The sequence below is a fragment of the Chiloscyllium plagiosum genome, chromosome 19 (assembly GCF_004010195.1).
Source record: "Chiloscyllium plagiosum isolate BGI_BamShark_2017 chromosome 19, ASM401019v2, whole genome shotgun sequence".
NCBI lineage: Eukaryota > Metazoa > Chordata > Chondrichthyes > Orectolobiformes > Hemiscylliidae > Chiloscyllium > Chiloscyllium plagiosum.
The window spans coordinates 21,699,479-21,712,041 of NC_057728.1; the positions used below are offsets into that span (position 1 = coordinate 21,699,479).

At 38.7% G+C, this 12,563-nt stretch overlaps 1 protein-coding gene across 1 annotated transcript in view; it reads left to right on the forward strand.

Moving 5' to 3' along the window:
- The window catches only part of rbbp8 (retinoblastoma binding protein 8), a 51,521-nt gene that overhangs the window by 22,357 nt on the left and 16,601 nt on the right, over positions 1-12,563 (forward strand). The window contains exons 9-13 of the mRNA XM_043709304.1: positions 5,129-5,231; positions 5,343-5,936; positions 8,473-8,605; positions 10,658-10,737; positions 11,481-11,589. Coding sequence (XP_043565239.1) covers positions 5,129-5,231; positions 5,343-5,936; positions 8,473-8,605; positions 10,658-10,737; positions 11,481-11,589 — 1,019 coding nt within the window. The remainder of the gene's footprint in view (positions 1-5,128; positions 5,232-5,342; positions 5,937-8,472; positions 8,606-10,657; positions 10,738-11,480; positions 11,590-12,563) is intronic.

Below are 12,563 nucleotides of genomic sequence, written 5' to 3' on the forward strand. Positions count from 1 at the left end.
CTAGGAATGCACCGTATTGCACATATAAAGTACAAGTATAGATACAGCATTTCAACATGTACTTTTTTTCTAGGCAACACATGTTCAAAGTAATCTAGCTCCATTTTTAATATTGTTTTATTTAGTAAACTGCAATTCACTTAAAGTCTTTTTACTAAGAGTCACAATTTTCAGGAATACAGTCATGACTGCAAATGAGGAACTGCAGTGGTGCTAGAGCATAAGGTTGCAGTTTTCAAATCCAACACAATTTTTGTCAGCTTGAATATGTGTGTGACATAGCCAGCTTGGACCTGTCAAGAAGGATTTAGCTGTTAAACAAAAATAAATCTAAAGTATTATTGCAACATTGCAGAGAGGACCCTGCTTCTGGATCACCTTTATTGTCACCAAATTTGATAGATTTTGTGAAGGCCCTGCTGGTGGTAATTCTCCAGTGCTTTGAGGTTCTTGCTGTGAGTTGTTCAACGTTCCAAAGCACAGGAGAGTATGGAATAAACAAAGCTGTCTGGTAAGCCATAGCTTTCAGCTTGGGTTAAAGATCCAGGTCCTTACAGTTGTTTTCTAAGTTGGCACATGGGAAGCAATGGTGAATGAAGATGAGCAATTGCAGGTTGAACATGCATGTCAACCTTCTTTGATTCACATACGATGTCCAGGATCCTTTGAAAAGCAATATTGCCTAATCTCTCTCCATTTTAAAAGAATTCTGTCTTTTCTATTTGATTTCCAAAATGCCTCATTTCACATTTTGCCACTACTGCCTTTATTTCTTGACCACTCACACAACCTGTTTGTATCCTCTTGCAGCCTCCTTGTGTCTTACAGGCATTTTGCAGCAAACTTAAATATATTACACAAATAGGACAACCCTGGCAGGCGATAAGACATAGGAGCAGAAATTAGGCCGTTGAGGCCATTGAGTCAGCTCCACCTTTCAACCATGGCTGATAAGTTTCTGAAACCCTATTCTCCTGCTTTCTCCCCCCTAACCCTTCATTCCCTTAATATTCATGAACTTATCAATCTCACTCTTAAATATATTCAATGACCTGGCCTCCACAGCCTTCACTGGCAGTGAATTCCATAGATTTACCACTCTTTGGCTGAAGAAGTTTCTCCTTATCCTCATTCTAAAAAATCTTCCCTTTATTTTAAGGCCGTGCCCTTGGGTCCTAGTCTCTCCTACCAATGGAAACATCTACTCTGTCCAGGCCATTCAATGTTCTATGTGTTTCAATTAGATCCCCCCTCGTACTTCTAAACTCCAGAGTGTAGACCCAGAGTCCTCAAATGTTCCTCATATGTTAAGCTTTTCATTCCTGGAACCATTCTCATGAACCACCTCTGAACAAGCTCCAGGGCGAGTACATCCTTCATGACATATGGGGCCCAAAACTGCAAATGTGGTCTGACTAGAGTCTTTTAGAGCCTCAGAGATACAGCCCTGCTTTTATATTCAAATCCTCTCAAAATTAATGCCCACCATTGCATTTGCCTTCCTAACTACTGACTCAACCTGCAAGTTTACCTTGACAGAATCCTGGACTAGAATTCCCAAGTCTCTTTGCACTTCAAACTTCGGAGTTTTCTCCCCATTTAGAAGATAGTCCATGTCTCTATCCTTCCTACCAAAGTGCATGACCTCACACTTCCCACGTTGTACTCCATCTGCCATTTCTTTGCCTACTCTCCTAATCTGTCCAAATCCTTCTGCAGCCTCCCCACCTCCTCAATGCTACCTGTCCCTCTATCTTTGTATCATATGCAAACTCAGCCAGAATGCCTTCAGTTCCTTCATCTAGATCATTAATATATAAAGTGAAAATTTGTGGTCCCAACACTGAGCCTTACGGAACACTACTTGTCACCAGCTGCCATCCTGAGAAGGACCCCTTTATCCCCACTCTGTTTTTTGCCAGACAGCCAAGCTTCTATTCATGTTAGCATCTTGCCTCTAATACCATGGGCCCTTAACTTACTCAGTAGCCTCCTGTATGATACCTTGTCAAAGACCTTGTTGAAGTCCAGGTAGATAACATTGGTCTAATCTGCTCATTACTTCAGTTTAGGCTGTTTAACATTGCTGAATTATTTCGCCCTACATTGATTCTGTTTTTTTCTCTCTCATCCAATGTCTTCCCAGATATATTCATGATTCTTCTGACACTTTACATTTGTCCCACAATTTCCAGTTTCCTAGTTCCAGCAGCTACATCTTCATCATGAAGATCCCTCTCCCAGTCTGTATTGCCATCAGTATTGGATGAAGGCTCTCTGCTTCTTTCTTGATAGATGAATGAATAGTCCCATTCACCACCCAATCCTTTGCCTGGTTTTGAACAATTTCTACTTTAAATTGTGTCATTTTCTCCAAGTCAAAGGTATGGCAGTTGTTACCTGTGGGGGTTCTAGTTATGCCAGCCCCTTTGTGAGGTATGCAGGGGCCGTCATCAGGCCCCCGGTACATAGATGACGTAATTGGTTTTGCTTCTTCATCTCATGTGGAATTGGAAAAGTTTAACAGGTTTGTTTCCTATTCTTCCCCCTCCCTTCTCCTTCCCTTCCTTGAGTTTTATGTTTTCATTTCTGAAATGGATATCTATCAATATCCATTATAAACCCACCAACTCAGTTACCTTGACTGCACATACACACTTCCTGCTTTCGGTAAGGACTCTATTTCATTCCATTCTTGTAGTTTCTCTCGCTCTGTTGCAACTGTTCAATGATGCTACCTCTCACAGTGATGTCTCCATCATGACCCCCTCTTTCCTCAACCAAGGAAACCCCACACTACCTCTTTACTGTAATAGTGAGATACGTAGCCATGCCTGACCAATTTCCTGGCCTTCTACCCTCATCCCTCCTGCAACCCCCCCCCCCCTAACGTAACGATAGGGTGCCCTGTTTAGCTCATTTTTCAACTTAACTGTGTTTACCTTCAAAAGATGATTTTTCATCCATTCTACCACCTCCAACAGGATACCACCACCAAATGCATCTTCCCTTCCCATCTCTTCTCAGCATTCCATAGAGTTATTTCCTCTATGACACCCTGCTACACTATTCCATCACTCCCAACATTACCTCACCACCACTTCCCCAAAATCCATTTCCCCATCTTCTAGGTGCTGCACATCCATCCTGCTAGTTTTAACCTCAAAACTGCCAAAATGTCAAATTTGATTGCTTTTTCTAACTGCTTATGGATTTTTCTTGATTATGTTATGATTTTCTAAAGTCCTCTGTTTTTACATCCCTTATTATTTTAGCACTTTTCCTGCTATTATGGTTAAACTAATTGGCTTACAGTTTTCTGTTTTCTCTTTCCCACCTTGCTTGGATATTGGGGTCATATTTGCTATTTTCCACTTTGGGGTCTATTCCCAATGTAGAGAATTCTGGAAAAGTATTTGAGTTAAATATGAAGGAAGTAATACTAGAACATTTGTAAAATCATAATCTAGTCAAGCAGAGTCAGCATGGCTTCATGAAGGAGAAATCATGTCTGAGTAATTTATTAGAGGTTTTTGAGAAAGTCTCACCAGAGTGGGTAGAAGGGATAGAAAGCATTCAACAAGATACCTCACAAAAGGTTGTCATAAAAGCCCATGGTGTTGGAGATGGTATGTTGGCATGGTTAGGGAATTGGCTAATGAGCAGGAAATAGCCACCATGGATAAAGGCTTCTTTTTCAGATTGGTGACCAGTGGGATTCCTCAGGGATCAGAGAATTAGAATTAGAATCGCTACAGTGTGGAAACAGGCCCTTCAGCCCAACAAGTCCACACCGATCCTCTGAAGAGTAAACCAAGCACACCCATTTTCTTATCCTATATTTACCCCTGACTAATGCACCTAACCTGGAAATTTTTGGGTTGTGGGAGGGAACCAAAGCTGAGACCACAAATGTTTACAAGATATATAAATTAGTGGAAGAAGGAAGTGGATGTACTGCCGCCAGATTTACAGACGACATGAAAAATAGGTGGAAAGACAGATTGTGAGAGGGCTGCAGCAGTTTACAGATATTGATAAGTAAGTGGGCAAAAATTTAGGAAATGGAGTATAAAGTAGGAAAATATGAAGTTATTCATTTTGGTAGGGAGAGCAAAAGAAAAGAATAATACTTAAATGAAGAAAACCTCAGAGCAGCAACCCAAAGGGAGTTAGTTGGTGCATAATTGTGCAACCATTCAAAGAAAGCTAGCACACAGGTGCAATATGTTATCAGGAAGGCTAATGGAATGCTGTTCCTTATTTCAAGAAGCTCGATTATAAGAGTAGTGAAGTCTTACTGCAACTTTACAAGGCACTGGTGTGACCATATCTGGAGTACTGTGAGCAGTTTTGGTCTCCTTTGAGAAAATATATTATTTAATTGGAGGCAGTTCTAAGAATGTTCACCAGGATGATGCCTGGTATGGAGGCAGTGTCTTATGAGCAAATATTAAGCAGGTTGGGACTCTACCCACTGGTGTTTAGAAGAATGAAAGGTGGTCTTGTTGAAACAAGTGAGATTCTTAAGGAGCTTGACAAGGTAAATGCTGAGAGAATGTTTCTCCTCATGGGAGAATCTTAGACTAGAGGGCATTGTCTCAGAATAAAGGGTTGCCGATTTAAGACCAAAAATAAATGGAATTTCTTCTCTGAGTGAACTTTTTAAATTCCTTGCCACAGAGATGTCTAGGGTCAGAATCCTTGTGTATATTTAAGGTTGAGATAGATGGATAAATTCTTGATCACTAGGGAAATCAAGGGTTATGGGAAATGAACAGGAGAGTGGACATGGCAACAGTTGAATCAGTGATAATCATATTGAATGGTGGAGCAGGTTTGAGGGGCTGAATGGCCTGCTTCTGTTTCTGTTTCTTGTGGTCTTATGAAATATCTAAATCAAGCATGCATCATCTCTGTAGCCATTGTATAATGTGTGTGTGCATTTCCTTCCTTTGCCCAATTTCTCAAAATTCATATTGTAATAAATTAATTATTTCCAAATATGCAGGTTTATTTATAACATAAATCATAGCTAAATGTGGCTGGAATATTCATATGTCTACCAAGTGCTGTGATTTGCCCAATTGAGAGAAGGCAACCAAAAAGTCTCAATATTTTCTTTCAGGTTTTCTTGTGCAGCAGAAGGAAATGAACAAAGTGGAAACTGGGTTTCTCAATGTAAATCTCCTGTATTTGGAATTTCAACTAAAGATTTCACTGATCGCGAAGTAAGTCTGTCATTTTTTTTGACATTTTTGGAAGAATTGGAATTTCTTGGACATGTTTAGCTATGAAATCCAAACGTTCAAAACACTTCTTATTTCCTTTTGACTTACCAGATGACAATGGTCCAACATGTTGAAGAATCAAAGCAAGGTGAACAAAAGATTGTAAAAAATCACATTGAAATTAAGTCCGATACAGCTGGGAGCACCTCTTACCTATCTACGTCTAACAGGTCGGCGAAAAGAAAAAAAATAGAAGATGAAAGGGAATTGCTCACTAATTGTGAAAAGCCTTCTTTTAGTAATGAAAATCTTTCTTCAAAATCAGAGAAGGCTGTTTCTGTAAACAGTGATAATCTTGATACGCCATTGGACTTGTCAGATCATGTTTCTAGTGGCCGGTTGGGAGATAGAAGCCAAGGGAAAGATGCAGTGTGTAATAAGTTTATGCAAGTTAACCAACTGGAATCCATGAAACAAAGTATAAAAATGACAAATTTCGGAAGAGCCTATAATGGACTTAATAAGGATCCACAGGATGATGTTTATCTGCAAGAGACCATTGGGAGATCGCATAGTGGAATATGTCAAGATGTTAAAGTAAAAAGTGAGAAAAATGATGAGGGTGCTGATTCATCAATTTGTAGATATTCTCAGCTGCAATCCAGTGATTTTTCTCAGAATGGACAACTTCCTAGTGACCAAAAGGTATGTCTTCTGTATATAGATAATATAGTTTACTTTGCCACATTTGTTCAAAGTGAGAATATCTGTGTAGTATCTCTCCATTGCAAATGAATGGAAAATGAAAGCATAGTATGACCTGTGGCATTATAGTTTGAACTACGACATTGGAAACAGCAGTGGGCACCTTGAACCTACTTTGTCATTCGATTAGTTTATGGCTGATCTGAACCTTAATACTATTTGTCTGTTATAGTTCCATATCTGTCAACCCTTTACCCAAACAAAAACTAACGTCAGCAGTAGTCATTAAAGCTATAATTGTTCCAAAATGTAGATTTTTACTATCCTTTGTGTGAATAGTGGCAGCATTGAGGCTAATGGAATTCTTCCATGCTACTGAGCTTCTGTAATATCAATCTTCCGGGGTTGGTAGACAGCTAGCCCTCTCCCAGGAAAGGCAAGAAAATCAAAGCGTTTCTACGAGACTGCACTCAGTGGCAATGAAGATGATGTGGCAGTAGGAAGTTACACTTCTTACTCATTCCCCATACCACACATCGCAGTGCGAGATCCTGGTCAAACATAAATGAGTAGAAAAATATGTTTTCATTTCATTTCTGATATGAATTTGGAACTTTTAGCAATAATTTAAATATCATATTACATATGCGTGTGTGTGTTATTCTACAAAATAATAATCAGAGGAAAGTTTTTGGCCAGAAGAGGTAGGCAACAGGAATAAGGGAATGAGGCTCTTAGTGTGTACAGGACTTACCTTTAACTGAGTAGGTTAAGAAAAAATCTATGAAGGAAAGATTCACTGCCAGATCTGGCGATGGTGGATGAACTAAAGCTGTGAAGAGAAATAAATATGACATAAAATATCAGCAATAGCAATGAACAAAAAAAGCAGAACTTGCTGGATAAACTCAACAGGTCTGGCAACATCTGTGGAGAGAAATCGAGAGTTAACATTTCTTTCTTCAGAACATAAGTAGCAATAGCAATGAAGTTCTGTGTCTTGTATGGGCCAAATCTCATTTTAAGGGATTTTGAATTGGGATATTAATAAATATAAAGAAAGCAGCAGCAGTGTGTGGAAGGAACAAATATATAGAGACTGGGAGAGAAGTTAGAACAATTAGGAAACAAGATGGAATCATGAAAAAATCAAGGAACTTGAAACAAAACAAAAAGCAAAAGATTTTACAAACAAAAAGAAAAGTCAGGTTGAGAATATGGATCACTGAAGAATGAACAGGATAAAATCAAAATCTGCAAACGTGAAATGACACAAAAGGTTAACTAATTACTATGCTTCAATATTTACTTGGGTAATGATAAATAATCTCAAGATTAAGCAGCACCCCAGAGTGTGTGCTTTGCAGGAACGGTTTTAAATAATGGGTCACATTACCAAATATATTTGAGAGATTCACTTCAGGTTGGACCTTTTATAAGTTGACGATGTGTTGTCTCTTTCCCTCTACTACCTCAATTACCGTTATGTTATAAAATTAATGGATTCCGTGGCTTCCATATCCATGTTATTTTGTTGAAGATCTGAAAATGGGCAATATGGTTGTATGTTGTTTGAAAATTTGATTTTAGTCTACAATGTTGGGAATATTTGATGATTACAATGACTTAGGTATACTTGAAGGTGTTAAACCAGAAACTTGCAGAACAGCACTGAAGTGTTCTTCAGAAGCAATGTCTGTGCTGTGATACATATAGCTTCTACATCATCAAATTCACTGACAGTGTATGGAGTGTACTGACTGACATCCAATGAGATATTTCGGGCTGATTTAGACCAGTGGGCAGAGATGACACACTCAAGATGTTGCACTCAAGTTTCAGAGGCTAAGACATAGTCTGTATCCAAAGTGATGTAGATTTCTGCCCCATTCTTTGGCAACAGCAGGTCTGCTGTGCCCTCATCTTTTCCTTCATTGCTCATGTAGATTAAGTGAACCCGTAGCAAGACCCCCTTGACTAAACACTCCCTTTGTCTATGTCACTTTATATGGTTTCCACTGAAGTGAAATGGCACAGCACTGACTCTGCTGAGATAACTTTCTCCGTGAATTTCTGAGAAAAATATTGCTTGAGTTTTGAAGTCTTTGCTAAGATCATGAAGGGTTGATGTGTCCAAAGTTAATTTCAAATATACTTTATCTCGAACAGGAAAAGAACTGTAAAATTTCAGCCATGTTTTTTGACTTCTGGAAAACCTCAATACTGACCTTTTTTTTTGTTTTGTTTTTGTTCACCAGTGACCATTTAAAGAGATCATGAAGGACTGGCCATCAAAATAATATGTAGCTTCTTTAACGTCAGCTAGTCTGAAATTTAATTGTCAATCAGAATCTTAATTAACCTCAGACTGCTATTTCTGCAATTTGGTTCAGCTTGTTTACGAAGATGGACTAAACTGCTAAAGACTTCAGCTTGACCCCAATGAAAGATCTGTAGTGCCAACAGAAAACTTGGAGAAATCAATCCCATTTTTCATTATTCATTTCCTAAAAAGTATTTCATATTCTTGTCTCAGGATTTTGAAGTCGAAGTTCCAACAAGGAAAATTGCAAAAACAGCATCCGCAGAATCAGAGCCCACCTCGGTACTTCAACCAAACCCAAATCCTTGTGCAACAATTGGAAAGTGTAAAAACACTGATAATGATGGTAAGTTAGTAATTCAGGTAACTCAGTAGCATTCAAATGATTCAATTGAATTGTGGACTTTGGATAATGTATCATGATTCTTGTCTGGCTTAGAATATTGTGAACTGGCTAATTGTTTTGAGAAATTTTGAGACTATTGTCTTTATTTTGAGTTTCTCCTTCCAGTCTGCTCCATTACAGCTTGGATCTAAAGCAAAATGTCAGTTTAAGGACCAGACATTAGTCTTCCATATCTGAAAAAAACTTATCCAGTTTCTTTTGTTTTTTTTCAAATTGATTATTCTAAGTCCCCTTTTTCAAACATTTTAAGCATCTAAAGATAGTATTTTCTTTGTAATTCATATTTTGAATTGAAATAAAAATGAGTCTGTGCTCCATTCAATGCTTTTGTGTTTTACTCTATTCAACTTGGGGGTAACTTTTCAATTATTTCAGTTGACCCTGTTCTATGCTATTGTTTGGCTTTGGAATCTATGCCATAGATTGTCTTAATTTCTCTCTACCATCATCTGGTCCAGGTTTGGCATATAGTCATCATCCAGCAGGGAGTTGTTAAACTTGTATCGAACTTTGATGAGCTGTCACTTGGTGAACTGTTTAGTATGGAGGCAATGAAGAAAATTAATAACAGATTCCTGAACATGATAGCAGAACTGAAAGATTATATTCGAAGAATTAAGTAACATAGTTCTTTAAAATGGCAAAGTAATTTGAGAGACTGGACATTGGGATGATGGAATACACACCTAGAAGCCATAAATCTAAGGTAGTGACTAACAAGTGCAACAAGGAATTCAGGAGGATTTTCTTTACTAGAATAATTAGAGGTAGAACTTTCTGCTAATTGAAATGAATGGGTACATATTATTTAAGAAATAATTAGATAAATTCATAAGGGAAAAAACAATGGAAGGGCAAGGACTTGAGTTAAATCAGGTGGGAAGAGGCTGGTCTAGTGTATAAACACTAACATGGGCCATTTAGTGTTGATTCTGAAACATAAATTCAATCCATTAGGATTAGAGTTCTCACGCCCAAGACTGGCGTACTCCCAACCTATGGATGTTTAATGTGTTAAGTGCACTGTATAAATATAAGTCAGTGTTCTTGCAGATCAGCAAATCAAGCCCAAGTAATAGGACAGACTGGCAACAATATAAACAGGCTAGTTTCCCAGTCACTGCTTCTAAATTTATCTCTCAACTTTTCCCATTTCTGGTTGGTATTGTTGACTATTCAAGCCTAGCAGTTGCCCTTTAGTACCTTTTCTCATTATGCGTCATTCACAGGTGACTCTTGAATGCTGCTGGCAATCCAGTTATGATGGATAGCGAGCTAATACTAATCCAGTTTCGTTTGTAATAGCTACTTACACAGTTCTAGCAGGGGACACAGTGGCTGCCCCTTCCTAACCCATAGATTCTGCAGCCTATCGAGCAACTTCACTATATCTTAACAAAGCACCAATATTAATTGCATCGGCCATCCATCAAGTGAAAATTTAAGTACTCTTGAGAGTCTTCTCTAGCCTCAAGCATTTCTGATTAATATTGGCACCAATGAGCATTTTGCCTTGCTTTGTAAACCTGTTTAAATACCAGATCAGAGATTTCAACTTTTTCCCAAAGAACATAGCAAGTTTCAATATATTAAATATTTTCATTATAAAACAAACCAGTCGCTGCAACTAGATGAGCTTTCCTTCATCTTTCTCTCCCTAATGCTATTTCGTTCTGTCTTTTTCTTGTATCTCTTTCGCTCCTTATCCTTCTGTTTCCTCTCTCTGCTCTCACTTCTTTCAGTCTCTTCTGGGCTGCTCTTGCCTGTTTAACCCTCGCTTCAAGCAAACAAGACCCATTTGGATTTTATATATTTCGTACCTTATCTTTGTATTCCTTTGTCAGTAGCAAATGTAATTCCATCTTTTCCACAGCCTAATCATTTTGATTTGTTGCAAAATAAAAATAAGCCACCCTATCTTTCTGATAAGATGAGGTCTATTTAAAAATTGAGATAACACGCTCATTGATTTTAAAATATTGATAATTTCAGCAACAAAATCAGAAAACATTCAGTGGAGCATGGATCCAGGAGCAGATTGCACAATGGGTGCTTCAGAAGTGGACTCAAAGGTAACCGATTATATAAATGTGAGACTGTTTGTATTATGTTTGGATCAGTTGTTCATTTTTATTTGAAATCACAGATGATTGCAATATAAAATGAGGCCATTCAACTCAATGCTGGCTCTTTGAGTGGTAGAATATGGGATTAGAATTGTTAGGTAGTTGTTTTTAACTGATAAGGTTGCAATGGGCCAAAGAGCCATTTTCTGTGCTATAAATCTATATGACCCTGACATAAATTCAAAATTAATTCTTATTGCACTGTTCATATCCCATAACCGTTATCGCTCTGCACATGCATTGAAACGTGAAGAGAGAATCGGGATAGGGTGCAAGTGGAGGGAGGAGAGCAGATGGATAGGAGAGAATTGGATGCTGGGTGGTGGGGAATGAGGATTGTGGGGAATGCTTTGATTCTTGGATTCCTGATTTGGCTGTCTGTGCATGATTTAAATGCATGATTTAAAGCAATGTCAGCAAACACAATTTTAATTCATTTTAAATGTAACAATATCAATGATATTCTGAAATTTCAAGCAATTCAACTGGACTCATTCTGCAGTGATATCATAAATTACCACCTGTCTGCTTTATTTTGTGGTGAACAAATCACTAACTCAAATCTGAATTATGCATTAGGAATGCAAAAAAAATTCCATTATTAGAACATTAATCATACGTAATGCTTTTATTCAGTTGTAGAATAAAAGCTGTTGATAGAACAATTTAAATTTTCTTTATTTCTCTAGAAAGCCATCAGGCAACCAGGGATGAATAGCCTGGATATGGACTGCACTTATGTGAGTGAAAGTATGTTGCAGAAACCAAAAGAATCAAGAATCAACCAGTCTAACCTTGGTAAGGAAACAAAAAGAATATTTTATTTTACTCTTAAGCAATTCTGGGCTAATTTCAACAGCACTATTTAGTGCAAAGACACTTTATTCCAACTAGCTATGCTGAAAATATAAAATCAATATTTCACTTACAGACCTTTGAAATTCTAACATGTCATCAAACAAATGATGTGAATGCTGTGGCCTTCTAGTGTGGAATTTAATTCCATCCCTAAGCACGGGTGGGTAAATACAGTTGGAGAGCCTATCATTTTCTAACTGCCCCTTACTAAGATGTAGAAAAGCTCAAATTGGGCCTTACCACCTAAATGGGAGAAAGTGATGTCTGCAGATGCTGGAGATCAGAGCTGAAAAATGTGTTGCTGGAAAAGCGCAGCAGGTCAGGCAGCATCAAAGGAGCAGGAGAATCGACTGGAACAGTCCATCTTCTGCAGCTACACTGTCACCACATCCCACCTTTTCCTCCGCTACATCGATGACTGTATCAGCGCTACCTCGTGCTCTCACAAAGAGGTTGAACAATTCATCCACTTTACTAACACCTTCCATCCCGACCTCAAATTTACCTGGACCGTCTCAGGCTCCTCCCTCCCCTTCCTAGACCTCTCCATTTCTATCTCAGGCGACCGACTCAACACAGACATTTACTATAAACCGACTGACTCCCATAGCTACCTAGATTACACCTCCTACCACCCTGCCCCCTGTAAAAACGCCATCCGATATTCCCAATTCCTTCGCCTCCGCCGCATCTGCTCCCAGGAGGACCAATTCCAATACCGAACAACCCAGATGGCCTCCTTCTTCAAACACCGCAATTTCCCCTCAGATGTGGTTGACGATGCTATCCACCCGCATCTCCTCCACTTCCCACTCCTCCACCCTTGAACCCCATCCCTCCGATCGCCACCAGGACAGAACCCCACTGGTCCTCACCTACCACCCCACCAACCTCCAGATACATCGTATCATCCT